Genomic DNA, 22956 nt, shown 5'->3' on the forward strand with positions numbered 1-22956 from the left:
ACCGATCGCCTCAGCCACGCGTTCTTAAATTACTGCAGCTGTAATTCCTTTCCTTTGTGCATTACAACATTTATAAGTTGTTTAAAAATTGAAGCATTTTCTTTTTATTGTTTTTTTATGACAGTGAGGAACAGACAGCCTGGTGGAAACTTTTTCTTTCACAGGTTTTCCGTCAAACGTGCATTTTTCCTGTAACACAGCGATGAGTTCAGTTGTCAGATTGGTGTTATCAGATGTGTACTGAGCACTTGACTTAAGTGTTCCCAAAGACCAAACGATGACACTTTCTATAAAAGCATCACCTGTTCAGCCAGTAGCTGCGCATTAACAAACCTCCCTTTCTCAGTGTGCTGCAAACATGAAAGCAGCTGCGCTGATTCAAAACCATGGAAGTCTTCTGGTTCAGCCCTGCAGAGCTTTTAGCCGCAGAAACCGTCACCGTTCTGACAGCGAGTGAACCATCAAAGGCGGTCCTTCTTTTGTTCCTCCTTGAATCACAAAGCCAAGAACTGAACAGCAAGAGCTTCACACAAGCTGAGCTATGTGTGTGAGATTTCTCCAAATCGGTGCTATTTATTTATTTACTTATTTTTATTATTTAGTTAATCATCAGTGGAGATGGATCCAAGGATTCAACCAACACTCAGAGTGGAGAAAACAATCAAAGTTGATGTATTGCAGGAAAACAGGATAACTGACATGGCTTTCATGACTGACTGAATTTACCAAGGCAGACTTGGCATGGCTGAATATGATCTGGACCATGCTGTGGGCTGCATGGAGCATGTAGGTGATCTGGCACTGGAGCTGGGAGCAGGGAGCCTAAACCATGGTGAGCATGGTTTAGTGACTGAGTTCAGAGAGGCATGAAAACAATACAGGAAGCAAAATCACCAGAGTTTCTTTTATTTTTTTCATTTCATAGGTAAAATAAAATTGTGTTCTCTTCCAACAACTATGGAAATCAGCAGCCACGTGTTCCTATTAAGACAGTGTGATGTTCAAAGGTCTCTGCTCTAACTTTGTGTGCTGGAGAAAAACGGCTTCAAACTCAGATGAAAATGATCAAAAGCCTCACTCATTCTCACATTTTGTGCTCTGTTCTCGCTCCAATCAGGTCTCATTTATTTAGCCTTAGTAGTTAAAAGCCTCGTTGACTATTTGGGTCTTTTATCTGCAAAGAGGCTGAGAATAATTTTGTTTAAAGCTGGGGTAGTGCCATGTTCAGACCAAGTGCTTAAAGTCATTAAGTGCTCTTCCAAATGAAAAGGATTTTATAATTATTTCCCACCTGGGGTGGAGTTATTTTGAAATAATATTCTTATGGTTTAAAACCAGTGTACGATTTGTGAAGTGGCGAGCTCCCTCTCTGCCTCTCCCATTGGACTTTTGTGACGCGGCGCTTCTTACGTTCCTCATACGTAACAGCAAACTGGACATGATGAATCAACAAAGTGATGAAGAGCTACCTTTAAAACGGGGTGTCAAACTCCAGTCCTTGAGGGCCGGTAGCCTGCATCTTTTTGTTGTGTCCTTGTTCCAACACAGTTGATTCACCTGGGCAGCAGCTCATCAGGCTCTCCAGAAGCCTGTTAATCACCTGCTGATTGAAATCAGGTGTGTTGAAACAGGAAAAACACTAAAACGTGGTATATTGGCCCCTGAGGACTGGAGTTTGACACCTGTGCTTTAAAAGAAGAAAACATGTTTGATTGGCAGACCGGAAAAATCAGCACCACGGACAGCAGCATTGGTGATGTCACAGGCCGACCCTTTAACTTTAACATACTTCAACAAAATCTAATCATGATCTTCATCCTGAGCAAGTACAGGGCAGCGGAGAAAAGGAACGACCCCCTTTTAAAAAGATGATACCTCCATCGGAATCAGAAAAAGGCTCAGGATACAACTGTTGTATTAAAACTTTTAGATCAATGATCTCATATAAAACTCAGATTTTTTTTTTATCTCAGTCACCCAATGAAGTCCCAGTTATGACAACACTCAGCTCCTGTTCTCTGTTGGTGACCTGCAGCCCATGGTGTCATTTGATAATAAGACAACAATTCTTTACTGGGTCATAGGGAAGTATTTATTGTATCAGAAGCAGGGGGTAGAGTCAAGGAGACCAACAACTCCATGTTTAAAATCTCTGACTTTCTTTCATTTTTACTCTACCTAATCTAAGACCAGTGGAAGAACGTGAGCTGAGTGTATCGCGTCTTCCTGCTTACAGTGTTTCTGTTGATATAATTAAGTCACCTACTTTCTATCTAAATATGAGGGGAGGGGAGAAATTAGATGACATGGTAAGATTAACTGAGTTGAGCTGAGATTAATTGAGAGGAGATTAAATGAGATGAGCTGAGATTAGTGACATGAAACGAGACGAGCTAAAATGAGCTGAGATTAATGAGATGAGCTGAGCTGAGATTAATGAGCTGAGGAAAAATAAGATTAATGAGCTGAGGTGAGGTGAGGTGAGATGAGATGAGATGAGATGAGATGGGCTGAGATTAAAGAGCTGCGATGAGATGAGATTAATGAGATGGGCTGAGATTAATGAGCTGAGATGAGATTAATGAGCTGAGATGAGATTAATGAGATGGGCTGAGATTAATGAGCTGAGGTGAGATGAGATGAGATTAATGAGATGGGCTGAGATTAAAGAGATTAGATGTAATGAGATTAATGAGATGTGATGAGATTAATGAGCTGAGATGAGATGAGATTAATGAGCTGAGGTGAGATGAGATTAAAGAGATTATATGTGATGAGATTAATGAGCTGAGATTAATGAGCTGAGGTGAGATGAGATTAAAGAGATTAGATGTGATGAGATTAATGAGCTGAGATTAATGAGCTGAGGTGAGATGAGATTAAAGAGATTAGATGTGATGAGATTAATGAGCTGAGATGAGATTAATGAGCTGAGGTGAGATAAGATTAAAGAGATTAGATGTGATGAGATTAATGAGCTGTGATGAGATGAGATTAATGAGATGGGTTGAGATTAATGAGCTGAGGTGAGATGAGATTAAAGAGATTAGATGTGATGAGATTAATGAGCTGAGATAAGATTAGATTAATGAGATGGGCTGAGATTAATGAGCTGAGGTGACATGAGATTAATGAGCTGAGATGAGATGAGATTAATGAGATGTGATGAGATTAATGAGCTGAGGTGAGATGAGATTAATGAGATGAGATAGATTTAAGAGATTAGATTGATGAGATTAATGAGCTGAGGTGAGATGAGATGAGATTAATGAGCTGAGATGAGATGAGATTAATGAGATGTGATGAGATTAATGAGCTGAGGTGAGATGAGATTAATGAGATGAGATAGATTAAAGAGATTAGATGTGATGAGATTAATGAGCTGAGGTGAGATGAGATGAGATTAAAGAGCTGAGATGAGATGAGATTAATGAGTTGAGATGTGATGAGATTAATGAGCTGAGGTGAGATGAGATTAATGAGATGAGATAGATTAAAGAGATTAGATGTGATGAGATTAATGAGCTGAGGTGAGATGAGATGAGATTAATGAGCTGAGATGAGATGAGATTAATGAGATGTGATGAGATTAATGAGCTGAGGTGAGATGAGATTAATGAGATGAGATAGATTAAAGAGATTAGATGTGATGAGATTAATGAGCTGAGGTGAGATGAGATGAGATTAATGAGATGAGATGGGCTGAGATTAAAGAGCTGAGATGAGATGAGATTAAAGAGCTGAGATGAGATGAGATGAGATTAATGAACTGAGATGAGATTAGATTAAACTCTATTTATCCCAAGATGGAGCAGGTAAAAATTCTGTCATCAATTACTATTTTGAATGTAGATTAACAGAAGATTCACTGACCAGTTTTCAGTCACTGGGTTGTTACAAACAGGCAGTAAGAACTGCTGCTGAAGGAGAGGATAAGTGAATATTACTTGCCATGATTAACAAGGAGAGTGTATTTTTGCTCAGGTTTATGGTGATGCGTTTGGATGCAGCTTCCTGTCTCCTTTTAACGACCAATAGCAGCTGACGTCTGCATTTGTGAGATGTGTTTGGAAGTTTCCCACCTCCTTTTGTCCTCTATGAGCAGGAAAGCTCAACTTTTCCTTGTACATCTCCAGACTGATCATGTTGTGTAAAACACCTGTGGTTGTCATGACAACCTATAATTGCATTTTTTCCCCTTGTGGTCATTTATTTTGTCCCGCAATCTGCAGCTGGACTAGCTTCCAGCCAGACATTCAGATTGTTCTGTGTGCTATTTATGTGCAAATGTACTCTGTGATATAGTGGCCAGCACTAAATTAGACACCAGCCTCCGTTACTCTGCTGGAGTCAATTCAGGGCTGTAATGTACGGGAAATCATTGTCACCAGCATCACAGTGAACATGTGTATCCACACCTGGTTTATTTATCCTTGTAAGTGACAAATTAACTTTATGAACCTTATTCTCGCACTATAAAATAAGTAAAATTAGGTTCTAATTATAGCACTATAAGGGAGATTCATGTAGACAGGTTTAAATAACACTTTTTTTTATATAACTTATAGTCAGTAGCTTAGCAACAGCACAGCACATGTTGTTAGAGGCGTTTCCCCGGGATTAATATGAATAAAGATCAGTTCTGTTAATCTGCTTTTCTGTGTGTGAGCTGTTCACAGCACTCCACTGTCAGGAACAGTTAGAGTCCCTTTTGATCTCTGAAGCTGGAGTGAAGATGGTTATTTGCACCGCAGTAATGAGTTGTCATTCTTCTTACCTAGCAGCACTCTGTGTTCTGACCATCAGTGCCTCCACCCTAACCCATGCTCAACCCCTCACACATTTACACGCCACTGGTCACACATGTCTCCCTAGCTGGACAGGCTGTTTTACCTTGTAATGAGGTGGGTGGAATAAACGGTGTCTCTTCATCCTAACTGTTAGAGATGCTGTAATATGACCATCTTTGTTTGCTGCTGTTCAGATGAATAATACAACCGGTACAGCAAAAGTCACATCAACACACATAGAAGTGACTGTTGTACCAAGAAGCACGGAGTACAATCAGACCTCCAGATTAACATATAAAGTTATTAGTTTATAACGGAAAAAGTAAAACGACATTTTCCTGTTTGACCATCCTCACCATCGGCACTGCTCTCACAGTCATCCGAAAAGATTAACTAGCCGTACTTTGACAGATTAATTCTAGGGAAGCTTGATATTGGCTTTTTTTTTTTACCAATATCCATTAATGTCTAACTCTTAATTTCCAATACCGATACATGTGAAGTCCCCACTAATGAAACAATGAAAAAAAATAAAAATAAATAGGCTGAAAACATCACTTGTTTCCTATCATGAATGCTTAAGCTTTAAACATTATCTGTGCAAAATGACAACTACTTCAGTTAGTAATTGGAAACAACGTCAGGCTTAAATTGTTTCCAACAGCAGCTGGATGACATTCTCCCTGAGATAATCCTGAACGATGCTCTGTGACGGCTTTAGGCCGCAAGTAATTATTAAGTTCATGATGGGAACATTTTTGATGAATAAATGAATAAACAGCGCAAGTGAATTAATGATAAAATGTTTTAAATGTTTTAGGTTTTGAAAACAGATCAAAGTGAGACATTGCTGTTACACACAATCTTTGTTCTGTTGTCTGTGCAAAACACAACAGCGTGAGCGCTCCTAACTCAGACCTATCACGGATGTAGTGTCCATTTCCTCCGCTATCAATGTTTACATCTTACATTTAGAGAAAAACGAGAATCAACGGATCATGAGCACGCTGATTTTCCTTTATAGTTTGTGCCTTGGAGAACATTTGTCTTTGTGAGTATCGATTTGTTTAGGGAATGTTTGGGTGTGTGTTAAAGTTACTTCCTTGATAAAACATAAGCAGCATGAGCATACGGTAAAGTCTCTTTATGGAGTATTTTTCTTATCCGATGGCACCATCTAGTGGCTGGCAAGCATATCACACAAATAGTTTCCCCTTTCGTTTTTTTAAGATGGCGACTTCACATTTCTTATTTATTTATGTCCGTCTGTAGTCGACAAACAGCTAAAACACGTTGTTTTACAAGTATTATTCTCATGTCATGTTGTGTTCTCATATATTTTTATTTTAGACTTACTTGTTCGTGAAAAGTTCATAAACTCTGCATCAGCCGAGGTATTCCTTAAATTTGAAGCAGGTAAGCGGTAGTCTAACGCTATTGGTTAGTTCTGGTCGGCGTTTCCTATTGCATGGAGCTCTGCGGGGCTGGGGGCGTGCTTAGCAAAAAAATAAAAAGATGTATTGCTTACATTTTTTCACAGTACATGACGAGAGAATCCCTTTTACTTATTTCTGAAAAATCATGCATAATTTCTGTTAGGGGAAAACTCTGGAAAGATACCTTAAGTTAGGCTAATTGCTAAGTGCAATGCTAAGGTTTATGCATAAGTCAGTAATGTATTTTTTCTGTTTCTGTGTATTGTAGTTACGGCGATAAAACATTTATTAGGGTCTTCGATTAAGAAAAGCAAGCCTCGGGTGAAGATTGTTGTTCTTGTATTAGTTGTTTGCTGGCTAGCTACACTTAGCTATATGTGCTATGTGGCAGATCCTCACTAGACAAGGCAAATTCCTAATTATTCACAAGTTGTGCCAAATAAAACTAAAACATCTCAAAACTAAATCTAAGATCTGACATATTTAGGTATTCTGAGAGAGAAGAGATGCAGCCAAAGAGTTTGATGTATAATATGTACATGGTATTTAAAGGTTGGGTCACTATAAGAGTAAAAACCGACATCAATACTTTACGATATTACATTTGATGGCCAATATCGGCTGATAATATCGGTAAAGCGATAATATCAGACATCCCCAATTAAAACGTTCATTGTTAGTATGGATGCTTTTTGATCAGTGACATCACTCGCTGCCAAAGCAGTCACAATATGCTGACGTCTGTGCAAAGTCTGGAAAGGGCTGCATTTGTATGGAGGCACAACAGCTGAGAGGCATTTAGTGCCAACCACAGCCTTAAGACATGTGTTGAACATCCCCAAGTCCATACTTATGAGACCACCATGTGAGCACCTGTGTGTGTACACGCGCTTGTTTATGTAAGGTTTCTCTATAGAAGTGTCCAATAGAGAGTGTGAGGGGCTACAGATCTGCCCCCCAAAGATGCGTAGGAGATGGAGGGAGCTCCAAGTCCCAGAGATTCAGGAGCTGCCCCAGAGCACAGGGACCCCAGGGAGACTGCGACCAGAAAAGCCCCCCTCAAGTGACGCAGAGGATCGCCCCGGGGGGCCACAACCAGCAGCCGGCAGAGTCCCGGGAGATATCAGCGGCAAGCCCACAAGCCTGCCCGCAGCCTCCCACCCCCAAGCCGCCCGAGCCCGGAACCCAGCGACCCAGGACCCTGGGGCGTCCAGTTTTCTTAAGATGGAGTCGTTGAGTGAAAAATAGCAATCAGACCAAGAACAGAACCATGAGGAACTCACAAGAACTTCACAAGAAGGACCTGAGCATTAACAGATTAACCGAGGCTTATTGATAGGACCTGATCATCTTTAGAAGCTGTGATGTCACTGGGTCTCTAGAAAGGAGGGAGTCTCTTCTTCTATTTTAGCATCCTGCTATTAGAAAAGCTGATTCCAGAATGGCAGGTGATTAGAAAGACAGCAGCCCAAGCTTAGATCATGTTTGTTTTTATTACATGCACCTGCAGAGCTAGCCAGAGCATCGACATTTATTAAGACACTACAGAAGCTTTCACGGCCTCAAACGGTCGACAATCATTTATAAAGGCACAAACAGCAAGTTGAAAGGTAATGCACTCTACAACTGACTGGTTACATAAAAAATACAACGTTTAACAGTCACAGCTAAACGTACTGTTGCAGTTACGGCACAAAAATATCACTTTGACATTTAATCATATGTGTCGTTTTAGAAAGTAAAGTCTTGTATGAATGTCTTCAGCATGCAGACAGACTCATGCAACCAGCCTGAGTGGATAAAACAAATACCTGAGTAAAGCAACACTGGAGCAATACTGAAGAATCAGCCTAAACAGTAACCGGGCAAGTGTCAGAAATAAAGAATAAAAAGTTGCTATCACTTCAGTGGCATCTGTCCATGTAGACCTTTTTCACACCTTCACACATTTCATTGGGAACAGACAAAAAAAGGACATAGAACTTTTCAGACATGACGGCTGTTGGATATTTAAGTTCCTAAATTATCACCACCCAAAAAAAATATCTGACTCGATAGTTCGCCTCTGTGTTTTGGTTCCAAATCAAAATCGTCAGTGTCCTTTACATTTCCCACAGACACAGAACTAAGATGTAAATGGGCAATACGACTAGAAGAAGGAAGGCTGGAACAGACACTTCCTTCCTGATAACCACGGTGAACGAGCCTGTTTGCCCGAAACACTTTTTACAAAGAAGAAAAATAGGAAAACACTTTTGAAAAGACTTATAAACACCTGGATCAGGACTACACCCACCCAGAAGGTGAACCGGGCTTTAGGGTACTGGAAACAATACCTAATGCTAAATAAATCGAGTCCATCTCATTATGAAAAATAAAGTTAAAAAAAGCCATTAAATCAAGATACAGTGGGTACAGAAAGTATTCAGTCCCTGTCAATTTTTCACTCTTTGTCATATTGCAGCCATTTATTAAAATGAATAAAATAATTTTTTTCCTCATTAATGTACACACAGCACCCCGTATTGACAGAAAAACACTGAATTTGACAAATGTATGCAGATTTATTATGAAAGAAAAACTGAAATAGCACATGGTCCTAAGTATTCAGGCCCTGAATTTATTTAATTCTTCCGGCTCTTGGAGAGTGCAGACGCTTTTTTCCTCCTCTCCACCCTATCTTACCCTCAAGGCTCGTTGTCTGTCTTTGGGTGCACGGCTGCTTCTGCATTTTTTCTGGAAACTGGAATTACTAAAATGGATCTTGTCAGTTGGTCAATTAACTCGATTGACAAGATTTTTCAACAATGAGAACGGGAGAAGGGGCTCCCGGATGCCCCTCTGGGACAGAGCCATATGGGCATATCATGGACTCCTGGAAACAGTGGAACCTGATTTGCCTCTCTCAGCTGTCTGTGGAGGATTCTGAAGACGTCTGGATATTCGTGGTGTTGGTGTCAGGTTTCCTGCTCTTTGGCCTAGGAGGCTTCCTGGCTTAACGAGCTGTCGAGGAATATTGGCGCTCTCCCCGAGCTCAGGGATGGATTACACAGCGCTGTGAATTCACAAACTCACATAATTGTCAAGGTGAATCGTAAGCTTGGAACTTTGGCTGAGATTCATGCGTTGGCACACAAGATGGATGCCGTCAAGGAGAAAGTGGGCGAATCAGCACGTTTGGGATAGATTAATTTACGCCATTATTGGGATTTTGAGAGGTTGAGGACCAAGGAACTTTAAGACAGAGAGGAAATTATCTCTGTCTGGCCCCAAAACAATTTCTAATCTGAATCTGGTGCCCTTGAGCCTGTGAGGCTGCAACGGATACTCCCCCGTCAGAAGACATGTGGAATGCTGCCGTCGCTATGGCAACTCTGTCTCCTATCCCAGCCTGGGCGGGACTGCGGGCTGTGAAGGCCGCCTAATCATTCCAGGAGTCACTGTGCCCTCCAAACCTCAACAACCTCCTTCACCTGTCCACACTGAGGTGACGTGCGCTGCTTATCTGGGCTGCAGGAACTGACGTGTGGAGAGTCCCAAACCCACCCCCCCACCTAGTGGACACTTATGTTGTGTGTTGTCTGAAGTCTGTTGCATCTCTGTCTGAGGTGTTTTTTTTTTTGCATAGCAAAGCTGCCCTCTCTGTGGAGGGTAACTCTAAAGTGCCTTTTTTTCCTCCACCTGAACCAATCCTCATATAAACCCTCTGATCTCTATTATGGTATCTCAGGGTTGCGAATGACCACAGTCACCAGTTCTTGTCATGTGTCTATGCCTATGTATGTCTGATCTCTGAATTGTGTGTACTGAAACTCTAATTTCCCCGTGGGATTAATAAAGTATCTTTGAATTGAATCTGAATTAGCAAATGGCTGAGTGAAACATGGATGGGGTCTGAATACCAATCCGTACCCATTGTATACTGGCTCTAGTTGGAGAAGCAAAGTGCAGGTCAGAGTGGGATCACATGATGGAGTGTTGCTTTCCAACCACAGATCTTATCAAATATATCAGTAAATCTTATTTTACAAGCTTTTCTTTTATAACTGTTCATTAAATATTCAGATATTCAGACTGGAAGTGTCTCAGACCGCACTGGAGACAGCCGCCGCTGTTCATTCTAAAAAGTAACATGCTACATTGATTGGGGCTGTCTATGTTATGTTTTAAGACTCAGCCAAGCCATAGTTATATTCAAAAGTCAGTTTCCAGTTTACTCCTCCCTGACAGGTTTCTGTTTTTTGGGAAAAAGGTCTACCGCTGTAACCAGGCCAGCCTATTACTAGCCACCGCAGTGATAGCTGTGTCGCCGAGTCATCAGATCTAGGAGTATAAAAGGAACTAGAACTATTAAATGAAAGCAGTTTACAGTAGTTGTTCATCAAACTTTGTTTAGGCACTTGTGGTAAATGAGCTGCAGTGATATCAGGGGCGTTTGTTGTTTTTCAGAGCAGGACTTGTAACCGTTGCTCAGATTCAGCATAGTTGTGTTGCATCCATCATCAGTTATATTTTTAACTCAGTTTTCTACAAGCTTTACTAATACAATAGTTTTTTCTTTTTGGAACGAGTCTTTGGAATGTCACTCAGCCAAAGTGATCAGAGCTGCTGTGGCCAAGGGTTCAAAATGAATCATCACTGAGTTTTCTGCCTCAGATTTCACAATAACGCTTTACATGAACTCCAGCATGGTTCAAGTTTCATCAGGTTAATTATACTGAGTTGCCATGAAAATGAACGTATTTCCAAGAAAAAAAAGCTTCTGGGTTCCCAAAAACAGTCCTGCAGCACCATGAGCATCTCCTGGAATGTGTGTAGCTGTGAGATCATGTCTTCACCTGAACAGGTGAGAGCACCTTCAGCGAGGAGAAGACTTTTGGAGGACGGCCTGGTGTCTGGTAGGGAAGCAAAGAAGACACTTCTCTCAGAGACAAACATCAGGGACAGATGGACGTTCTGCTAAAGGTCCAGGGATAGGAGGGCTGATAAACAGAGGGAAGTCATTTCTCTAGACTGCATAACTGTCATAAATCTACAAAAGTCATAACATGTCTCCTTTTAAGAAATCCTATCACTGAGGATGAAGAATGAGCTCCATCAATTTGAATCTGGTCCAGAAGGTGATGTCAGAGCGAACTGCAGATGTCTAGAAGATGGAGGATCATGGTAGAAATTGCAGAATGAGATTGTGGATACAAGCGGCCGAAATTAGTTTTCTCCGAAGAGTGGCTGGGCTCTCCCTTAGAGATAGGGTGAGAAGCTCGATCATCCGGGAGGGGCTCGGAGTAGACCTGCTGCTCCTCCACATCGAGAGGAGCCAGTTGAGGTGGCTCGGGCATCTGGTCAGGATGCCTCCTGGATGCCTCCCTGGTGAGGTTTTCCAGGCATGTTCAACTGGGAGGAGACCTAAAGGTAGACCCAGGACATGTTGGAGGGACTATGTCTCTCACCTGGCCAGGGAACGCCTTGGGATTCCCCAGGAGGAGCTGGCCCAAGTGGCTGGTGGAGGGGGAAGTCTGGGCCTCTCGACTTAGGCTACTGCCCCCGCGACCCGACTTCGGATAAGTGGACGGACGGACGGTCGGTCGGTCGGTCGAAATTGCATTGCCCAGCCACCTGGATTTAAGTAAGCAAACAGGTACGAGCCTCCTATTGGACAATTACTGCAACAAGTTGTTTAACCCCAACTGGTGCAAAGAGTTGCTTCTCATTTTTTAAGCAACCATGTGGAAAGTCACATCTGGTGATCGTGGAAAAGATGATGTTTGTCTGTGTGAGAAGGGTCAGCTCATTGGCATGCATCAAGCAGAGGAAACATCTAAGGAGATTACAGAAACAACTATAATGGGATCAGAACTGTCCAACGCACTGTTAAAACTGGTCTGGTGAGTCCAAATGGACCGTGTTCCAGAGCGATGGTGCATCAGGGTAAGAAGAGAGGCAGATGAAGTGATGCACCCATCATGCCTAGGGCCTTATTATCAACAAAAGCCTTTAAAGCATGAAATGATGGGAAGTATACTTCTGTAACCATAGAAACATCTGACAGAAAGATCTCTAAATACCAAAGCAGAAAACAGTGAAAATCAACACGAGTCATTCTCTGAACTGTCGACCACAGCTCCAGTTTGCTGCATATTTCCATATGTCAACTTATTTTGATGTTCTGGTTTACCTAAAAGTTCATCCGATGTATAAGTTACCAGTACACCTACACTTCTCATCAGTGTTAGAGTCCCACCTCAGCATCTGTCAAATCTTAACCCTGTGGTTCTTTTCCTTGTTTCATAAAAAAAAAAGACTATTTTTCAACGAAACTTTGTTCATGTTTAGTATTTTAGGTACCCTACCCTATAGCTAGTTCTAGTAGACCCAGGCTAGGAACAATTAATTAATAATGATTACTTTTGCATGAAAATCAAATTGTTTGGTGCAGCTGTTCAGCTCACATTGTAAACCTTTTGTTTCTATCTAGTTTAATTTTGAACTTGTTAAACACTCAAATGTTTGTGAGCTTCTTTTGATTTAAAAAAAATACTTCAACACGACCGGACTTTCCACTTTGAAACAGATTGAAGCAAAATTTCAAACCATTATTTGTATCATTAAATAATAATAAACTACAAGTCAATAGGATACAAATGCACAAACTTCCATTTATACCACACATAAGAAATATTTATATATACTTATCAACACACATATGCAGGATTTTCTTCTTCTCTTTGCATATTTTTATGTCTGCTACAATTCAACCAAAGAGGACCATGATGCTCGTGGACGTGAGGGAAGAGTGAGCCAATTGTTAGTTAGTTCAGTATCTCACTGGGCTGGAACTAAACACAAAAGTGTAAAAGGGGGGTGCGGTTGGTCAAGACTGGTAGCAGAACTTTCCTAAACAAGACGACCTCGGTGACCTGATGACAGGTCATAAGAAACACTCTAGAGCCCTGGCATCACTGGATGCTCCTGCCTGACAAGCACCACCACACTTGTGCTGTTGTATAGTTTCAGTCGAGAGCAAAACAGTAGTCCTCGTGTTCTCTTGGCTGCTGTTCATGACTGCTAATAACACTACAGTCCAGTGAGAGACAGGCTTTAGGACCAAGATGCATCTGTAGAATTGATTTTTGTTCGTTTTTTATATACCACCAATCGCCAAAACCAGTAAATACATAATAATAGCACATGACAACAAATCAGTTTAAGTTTTTTAAACTAGTATTTTGTGCATTCTGCCCACAACATCCATATGACAACAATAGTTGTTTTTTTTCTGTGAACTTTGTGAATATGCTTTGACTTTAACATATGTAGCATACCTCTGACACATCCTGCACCTGTTCAGCACCAGATGACGCAACAGCTTAAACAAAGCGTCTCTGAAGAGCCTGTGATATGTTTGGAGGAACAGCACAAATCAACTGAAACACACCGAGTTCACTACTGCAACAAAAACCAGACTCCAGAGCTTCAGCTGCTGAGGAGATAATGGTACAGCCTCCGCTAGCATAGTATCATATGGTGCTGAGTCCCTTACTGGTAGGCCTCAGACACTGTTGGGGTTGTAACAGAGCATGTTGAGCTGCAGGTTCTCATCCCAGTGTCTGAGAATGATGAATAGCTGATTGGCTGCAGCCTTGATGGAGGCTAAATCTTTCCCCTCTGGGATTTCCTGTGCACTCAGCCACATGCTGGCTTTGGCAGCCACTAGTTCCCACTCTGTGAAATAGCTGGCAGAGCTGTGCTCCAGCCAGGCTAGGGCCACGGCCGTCGCCCACACCATGCTCTCTGGATCCAGCATCCTCGTCAACACGCCTCCAGGTAATATGGTTTCCGAGCCCCCTGGCCAAGAGGTCCGCGCTCTATCCACCTGGGAGGGAAGCAGGGGCTCGACGGCAGGAGGCTGGCTGGCAAACGAGGAGGGAACAGAGTGCGACCCCACGTTCCCCGACGTAAGAGAGGGACTGTTGATGCCAGCAACCTGCTCTGCAGCTTGTTGATATGTTTCTGGCTCCAAAAGTGATCTGGACCCGCCATCGGCACTGTCAGCACGGCGGCTGCTGGAGTGCGACAGGTGGCCCAGACTCGTACGGTGGCTGGAGAATGGAGAAGTCCATTTCAGCTTGTCCATCGGCACGTTAATGGCTTCACACAGAGCCAGGTCCAGGGGAAATGCACCACTAGCTAACTGCAACAACACCTGCACAGAAGGCAACATTTCAGTTAAAAAGGTACAAACTGGTTTAGCATTAACCTTCTCTACAGCTGCTGTAGATGAGTCTAAATCAGTTTTCATGCTGATGTTTTTTAAATTAGTAATAAGATGAGAGATGAAGGTGCACCTGAGCCACAGAATGAAAAGCTTTCAGATGGACTACTCTGCATTTTTAATAATGTTGATCATTTACTGCCCAAACCTGCACCTTGTAACTGAATTCCTTGTTGCTATGGAGGAAGTTGTTTTGCACAAGGCAAATATTTTATGCACGTTTCATTCTGAAGCTGCTCACCTGTGAACGGTGACTAATTTCCATTGTAGATGAACAACAATGACTCTGACAGGTGCAGCCTAATTGGAGCTTCTGTCCGGATTGTGGTTTGACAGGTTTGTAATATTAAACGTGTCAGGGTTTGATTAGCACCACGTTCTCCCCTAAGGCCTAAAACACCTGTCTTTAACTGCTTTCACAATCATTCATTAAAGAAATGTCAAATTATTGCTGAGCTAAAGTTGTCCTTTATTACTAATTATTAGTTATCACTCCCTTCATCCATCCATCCCTTCATTTATCATCTCTCTATCCATTCATCCCTCCATCCATCCATCCATCAATCATCCATCCATCCATTTATTGTCACCATCCATCAATCCATCTATCCATCCATCCATTTATGATCACCATCCATCCATCCATTTATCATCACCATCCATCCATCCATCCATCCATCCATTTATCATTACCATCCATCCATCCATCCATCCATCCATTTATCATCACCATCCATCCATTCATTTATCATCACCATCCATCCATCCATCCATCCATCCATCCATCATCAATCCATCTATCCATCCATCCATTTATGATCAACATCCATCCGTCCATTTATCATCACCATCCATCCATCCATCCATTTATCATCACCATCCATCCATTCATCCATCCATCCATCATCAATTCATCTATCCATCCATCCATCCATCCATCCATTTATCATTACCATCCATCCATCCATCCATCCATTTATCATCACCATCCATCCATTCATTTATCATCACCATCCATCCATCCATCATCAATCCATCTATCCATCCATCCATTTATGATCAACATCCATCCGTCCATTTATCATCACCATCCATCCATCCATCCATTTATCATCACCATCCATCCATTCATTCATCCATCCATCATCAATTCATCTATCCATCCATCCATTTATCATCACCATTCATCCATCCATCCATCCATCCATTCATCCATCTATCCATCCATCCATCCATCCATTTATCATCACCATCCATCCATCCATCCATCCATCATCAATCCATCTATCATCAATTGATCCATTCATTCCTCCATCCATCCATCCATCCATCCATCCATCCATCATCAATCCATCTATCCATCCATCCATTTATCATCACCATCCATCCATCCATTTATCATCACCATCCATCCATCCATCCGTCCATCAATCCTTCCTTTCATCATCCCTTTATCCATTCATCCGTCCACCCAAACCAGGGATACACTGATAAGTTGGTTGGTGGATGTATCAGGTCAGTATTTACCTTTTTTATCCATCTCATCAGCCAATAAGCCTCTTAGTAAATGGTAAATGGTAAATGGCCTGTATTTGATATAGCGCCTTCTAGAGTCCTGGAACCCCCCAAGGCGCTTTACAACACAATCAGTCATTCACCCATTCACACACTCATTCACACGCTGGTAGGGATGAGCTACAATGTAGCCACGGCTGCCCTGGGGCGCACTGACAGAGGCGAGGCTGCCGAGCACTGGCGCCACCGGTCCCTCCGACCACCACCAGCAAATGTGGGTTAAGTGTCTTGCCCAAGGACACAACGACAGCGACAGACTGAGCGGGTCTCGAACCTGCGACCTTCCGATTGCGAGGCGAGCACTTAACTCCTGTGCCACCGTTGCCCCACAAGAGAGCCGATTTAAAGTCAGGCACATCTGATGGCAGCCCCGGAGCTAGGGCCGAATGAAAGGGACCCTGAGTCAAAACTTCAGGAATACATTCCTTGGAGTAAAACGTAAGGTTTCACTTCTGATATTTTAAAAACCTACAGCTCTTTATTTGGTTTATGCAAACTATGAAGTGTTGCTTCACCAAGTGGAAGGAAACAATAACCAGTACAGAACCGGTGGTTACTGGTTTAATCCATTTTCCTGTGAGGGAATGGGAAAATTTCACCCTGCATGGGACGAAGAAGGAAGCTCCACTACAGCGCGACTCGTTGGCACCATGGTGTTGATAACCTTTTTAGTCTAGTGCCGTGGCTTGGAGCACCTCATTTGATTAGGCGACTTCCATTAGCATACATAGTGAATAGAAAATCACAGAATTTGATCACTATATGCAAGCAGTTATCTGTTTATTCACTGAAACATTCATTCTTCCAATCAAATCTGTCTCCAGCTGACATTGATCTCCCTCTAACAACACGTGTGATGAATGAACATTCACTTGAAGAGCGTAGATGCAGTGCTCACCAGAGGGATGTAGTCTTTGCTCTCATTTTCACTTTCTCCGATTGAATCACCGGACTTGCTGTGTGATCGGCACATGAATCCTTTGGCAGCTCGAGTCAGAAGGCGGGTCCTGCTGAGGGCCAGCCTTAGAGAGCAGAGAGAGAGCCGGATTTAAACCATGAATACTGGGTGGGGCGCAGCACACACCTTTGTTTGGTTTGATCTCCAGCTTCTTCCATTGTAGAACTGCATATTCTGACCCTATTTTTACAAAACTTTATGTTTTTATGCAGTTTAAGGAATTTGAAATGTTAGAGATGTGACCGGAATACAAAACAGAAGTAACTCAGTTATTTTTAGATATGAAAATCTAAAATGTGGACATACGGAGGACATGAACGTCAACCAAACATGGACCTTTGTTGTTGCACAGGGGCTGATCCTAAAGGAGCCTGATCTCTCCCATGGGTGAGGCTTGTTGTTTGTTTGTTTTCTACAGTTGATATTTGTGCCTTTCTGTGCAAGTGACCCCAAAAGCAACACGGGAACTGTTTCAGATTCCTGCTGCTGATGATTTCTGCTGCAAATGACCACTAAATGTAAAAACTCATGTTGTGTGAATTTCAAGCTTAATAAAATAGTCTTTTGAGGGAACTTCTGTGACATTTTGAGATTTAGGGGTGTTTTAAAATAGCATTAAGCATTAAAATTTCATGCCTGGACCCAACGCTACTAATCACTTTCCACATAATCCCACATTAGGATCTAAACTGGGATTTGTTTCATCACATTTAGGTATGCAAAATTGATTCTTAACTAAATGTGGCTACTTTTACAGCTCACTAACTCAAATAACCATTACAAGTCTCTGGATTTTAAACATTCGTGTTAAAGTTACAAGAGCGCACGTGAAGGACGGAGCCAGTCATAAAACTGCTGGGAAGAAAATGTCGAGGCAAATCTTACAAGGCTTACAAACATCCTCTAGGCTACTGGAACATGCTGATCCATGTCTTACAAAAGAATAGAAACACTCCAGACTACTGCTGATGAGGAGCCGAGACCTGATGCAGACTGAGTGGAGGGAAGGTCAGCCTTTTCCGGCTGCACATCTCCTCAGTCTCTATGATGAACCTCGCCTCGTTAATCAGGTTCAAATAAATTATTTCATGGTCATAAATAATGATGTTCATAAAATCAACCAAACTATTCAATAAATTCTCTACATTATGTTTTACAGCCATTTTTTTTAATCTTTTATTTTCATTTATTGACATTAAAATAAAAATACAATCAGAACTAAATTGCTGCAAGCCAAAATGAAAAAGGGGACAGAAAGAAGAAAAACTTATGTTGTCTGCCCCTTTTAACTAAAATAGCATTAATACAAATGAAATAATCATATGATTCTTAAAGAAATTGAACAATATAGTTCCTGGACCTGTTGGCCGACAAAATCTCAACCCATGAATTTGAGAAAAAAATAGAAAAAGAAAACAATTTACACAGAAAGAAGCATTAAGTTATAGATCTATATACATACATATATACACATACGAATACATACTAGGTTATTTTTTTTCCTTTCATCCCCCCATCCCCCTCCCCTCACACATTTATGTAACGATCTATATAAGTTAATCGTTTTATTTTTTATCTCTTTTTTGAAAGTCCCTATTGTTTTTGCATTCTTGAGTTCAGTATTCAATTTATTCCACAATTTAACTCCATATATGGAGACACAATGTTCCTTTACGAGTATCCGATGTCTAGGTATGTTAAATAATTAATGTCCCTTTAATTCATATTTGCTATGTCTTTTTGTAAATCGTTTAATTAATCCTGCAGGTACGTTCCTTTTGTTTGCATTATACATAAATTTTAAAATATTGTAGTCCACCAGATCATAGAATTTTACTGTTTTTAATTTAATAAATTATTTTAGATAACTACCTGTTTAAAGTGTCGATCAAACAAACTTGGTTGAATAAGTGCCCCTGCAGCTGTTGGTTCTCACTGCTGTCTCATCTAAAACCCACACACAGCTGTCAGGGTAGGATAAAGATGGTTCCAGGCTTTGATGTTTGAGCCTCAAACACAGTTTAGACTCTCCCGAGATGGATCTGCTTGTTATCATACAAATCCCGCAGCGATCCTGCTGCTGCTGCTCAGCATTAATTTAAAACTCTACTGGTTATGAAAGTGAAGGAAATTTTACCAAAAACACGCATGTGTACCTAAATACGTTTTGATTCACTGCATTGGTTTCTCAAAAAATGAGTAGAAGCATCTGCTGCAAAACAGAAGCACTTAATTTTATCCAGAAGCAAATGGAAAAATCTTCATTTGAGAGTTTAAAAGAAAACATTTCAGACAGACTTTGTTGCATTCATGCTCAAATGGGATCGTAAACATTGCATCCATGCTGTCAGGAGACATTCTCTCATTTTGAAACTTTTCTTTGATCAGCTGAAAAAGATTTTACTCTTCAAAGTTAATTCTGACATTTTTCAGGTGGATATGGTAATTTATAACAGCGGTTCCCAACCTGGGGTCCGTGACCCCCAAAGGCAGGAGTGGAGAACCCTGGTCCTCGAGGGCCAGTATCCTGCATGTCTTTGCTCCAACACGTCTGACTCAGTGGTTGATTCATCTGTTCTGCAGCTCATCAAGCTCTGCAGAAGCTTGTTAATCACCTTCTGATTGAAATCAGGTGTGATGATGCCAGGTTGAAACTAAAATATGCTGGATAGCGGCCCTCGATGGACCAGGGTTCTCCACCCCTGCCCAAAGGGGTCTCCACAATTTTGTCTGTGCTGAGGTTGCAAGGCTACAGAGATTATATTTGACAAATTATATTTATAAAATACGAATAACTCACCCAATATTACAATCAAGGCTCTGCATAAGAGTTGTAACTCCATATGTCTGTAAAACGTTTGTAATAATTACTTTTGATGTGTGTCTCTGGGGGTTAGGTTTTAGGGTTATGGTTGGGGTTACGGTTGGGGTTAGGAGTTCAGTCCTGGGGCCTCTTTTATAAAGCTTGCTGAAAAGGAAAATGTGGTCAGAAAACAGTGTAAGTCATCTTCTATGCAAACGTGATTTAGAAGTAAACAGTGACAACTTTAAGAACACTTTGGACCTGGAGTAAGCACAGTGCGCACAGGGAAACTGGTGGCACAGCTGGTGAGATCGAAAATTAAAGGGACACCATGCAGTTTTGGTTTGCTTTCAGCACCCCCTAGTGTCTGTTAGTAAAACTAAAAGTGAAACTCTCCTCCTTGGTGTGTGTTCATCTTTGTAACACCTTAATCTAATGGCTGAAATGTCTCTTCAGCCTTTATTTGTTTCTACAGGAGTTATTCATCACTGAATCAAACAAATCCACTGTGTTCTTAATCTAAAAGATGCAGAAAACATGCTGGAAGCAGATTGCAGCACTGCTATGTCAGCTCCACTTTACTAAGTCTAACAGCCTGCCACTCTGAAGTTGCAAGTGGAAAATTCTGGCCACAGCGGGCGGTGGGTCTGATTGACTTGTCATTAACCCTGTAATGGGTCATTTTAGTACACACTGGCTCAAGACGATTATTTAAAAACATAAAAAAGTTGCATAGTATGGCTTTAATGCCACATTTTTAGACATTGTAGACCTTCACACACGTACAGACACACAAACACACACAACTACTCACACATACGCACTTGTATTTGTATCAATGTGTCATTGACTTCCATTCATTTTAGTGACTCCACTATGCCTAACCTCAACCATAACCAATGCTGTTCTATTCCTAATCCTAATCTAAACCTAAATTAATTTACACCATACCTCTAAAAATAAGTTTAAGGGTATTTTGTCCTTGTGTGGACCAGCCAAATGTCCCTACAAGGTGGACATGTCCACACATTACGGGTTAAAAGTTCAAATTTGTCCACTTAAGAATATAAAGACAAGCACATCCACACAAATACAAAAACATCCATCCCAGATCTGATAATAAAAATGAAAGACCTTAATGCAAATATGTTGTTTTTAAGATGCCACATTCAAATGTAGGCTACGTCTACAAATTCCTTATTGGTGCATCAATTGCCTAATGCTCGACAGCAATTTCGATGTGAATCAAACTTTAACGCTGCACCACAGTGCACTGGAGCAGCTTTTGGGTTTCCATGAACTAGCGGGAATAATCTGACAGGCAGGTTGATATTTGTTTAACAAGTGTGGCATTTCTGTTAGCCAATCAAAGGAGAGATATTTGCATATTAATGTAAGACTTAAAATCTTGCTGTTTTCTGCTTCTACTTCCTGAAACAGACACGCACAAGCTATTTTCTACAGAAAATGACTCACAGGGCATTCGTCTAGTAGAGACCACAGCAAATGTGCCAACTCCTTGAAAAGGTCCAGTTCAACAGATTAGGATAAAATGCGGATGTTTTTAATATTCCTTCCTGTGTGTGCGTGCGTGCGTGCGTGCGTGCGTGCGTGCGTGTGTGTGTGTGTGTGTGTGTGTGTGTGTGTGTGTGTGTGTGTGTGTGTGTGTGTGTGATTGTATTTGCTGTGCAGCCACAGCCTTCAGTACCCACCTTGCAGAGAAAAGACTCTCCAATGACTTCTGTGATTGGTCGGAGGTCACAGATGGACTCCTTTGGGCCACTTGGAGAAAGACAGAAGCAAGATTATGAAAAAAATAAGATCTTTCATTTTATTTTTTTAACTTCCAGATTAAAATAACTGAGATGAAGCTGTGCACTCATACTCTAGCAGCTGTCTCTTCAGGGGAAATGTCTTTATGCCTTCTTAATGTCCTCATCCTACAGTTAGTCAACACGGGCCAACAAATGTTGTCAACCAATTTCATTGCTTGCGGGAAGTGAAGTTTAAATGTCAATAATGTCATGTTTCACATTTGGAACGATGCAGCTTTGTGTCTCAGAAAATGGCAACTGCTTCCGAGGTGATGTGTGTTTAAAGGTTTTTGTGGGGAGACGTGAAGGAGCGTTCTCCAGCCGCTGATGTGTTACGCTCACCCTCAGTGAAGCTGCATTTCTCCCAGCCAGCGGAGGACGGGGTGCTGCATGGAGACATGCCATCTTCTGCACCTGAGGCATAAACCAGAGGAGACTCTAGAACAAAGTGCATTTTAAAGTGACAGTGTCAACTCATAGCAGATTAATTCAGCATTTGTTTTAATCTCCATCCCAACCCGATATTCTGCTGCAGTTTGCTGCAATATGCAGAACTCTTGCTTTTGTGGTTTGCTTTTAACAGCAAATTCTTTTCAGAAGTAACTGAGTTCATTTAAAGAAGAAAAGCACTTATAACGCACTTCAGTAATTTGCTCAAATAGATCAATTAAAGGTCTAGCAGTTCCTGAAGGAACTCATACAGTACCAGCAACACATTTAATGCTAGAGTTACAAACTAAGTGTGGAGAAATGAAAGAGTTGTGTATTTTGTTTTATTGGATCTTTAGGTATTGTGTGAAATGTAGTATCAGATATGACTACAAACCTAGGGAAACAGGGGGAGTGTGCCTTTGCCTTACTCAAGTAGAGCTTGGACTCATGAAAGTTGACATAAAGGAAACTATGAAAATGTCTTTACTCAGTAGCTTGCAAACTTTTCAAGTTTTCAATTCAAGTTTATTTATAAAGCGCCAAATCACGACAAGAGTCGTCTCAGGGCACTTCACACAGTAAACATTCCAATACAGGTCGGTTCATTAAGCCAATCAGTAAAAAGTTTCCTATATAAGGAACCCAGCAAATTGCATCGAGTCACTGACTAGTGTCGAGTCTTTACAGCAATCCTCACACTAAGCAAGCATTTAGCGACAGTGGAGAGGAAAACTCCCTTTTAAACTAAGATAATCCCTAAACAGCATTGGCTCAGTGGCATAGGCACCAACATCCTCATACTAAGCAAGCATTTAGCGACAGTGGGGAGGAAAACTCCCTTTTAAACTAAGATAATCCCTAAACAGCATTGGCTCA

General features: G+C 41.4%; 1 protein-coding gene across 1 annotated transcript in view; it reads right to left on the bottom strand.

Moving 5' to 3' along the window:
• Positions 1-13733: 13733 nt before the first annotated feature.
• The window catches only part of vwa5b1 (von Willebrand factor A domain containing 5B1), a 55597-nt gene continuing 46374 nt past the window's right edge, over positions 13734-22956 (bottom strand). The window contains exons 19-22 of the mRNA XM_054745706.2: positions 21991-22062; positions 21547-21616; positions 16972-17095; positions 13734-14429 (exon numbers count right to left, since the gene is read on the bottom strand). Of these exons, the coding sequence (XP_054601681.1) occupies positions 13776-14429; positions 16972-17095; positions 21547-21616; positions 21991-22062 (920 nt within the window). The 3' untranslated portion in view covers positions 13734-13775. The remainder of the gene's footprint in view (positions 14430-16971; positions 17096-21546; positions 21617-21990; positions 22063-22956) is intronic.

This window comes from Nothobranchius furzeri, chromosome 15 (genome assembly GCF_043380555.1).
Source record: "Nothobranchius furzeri strain GRZ-AD chromosome 15, NfurGRZ-RIMD1, whole genome shotgun sequence".
NCBI lineage: Eukaryota > Metazoa > Chordata > Actinopteri > Cyprinodontiformes > Nothobranchiidae > Nothobranchius > Nothobranchius furzeri.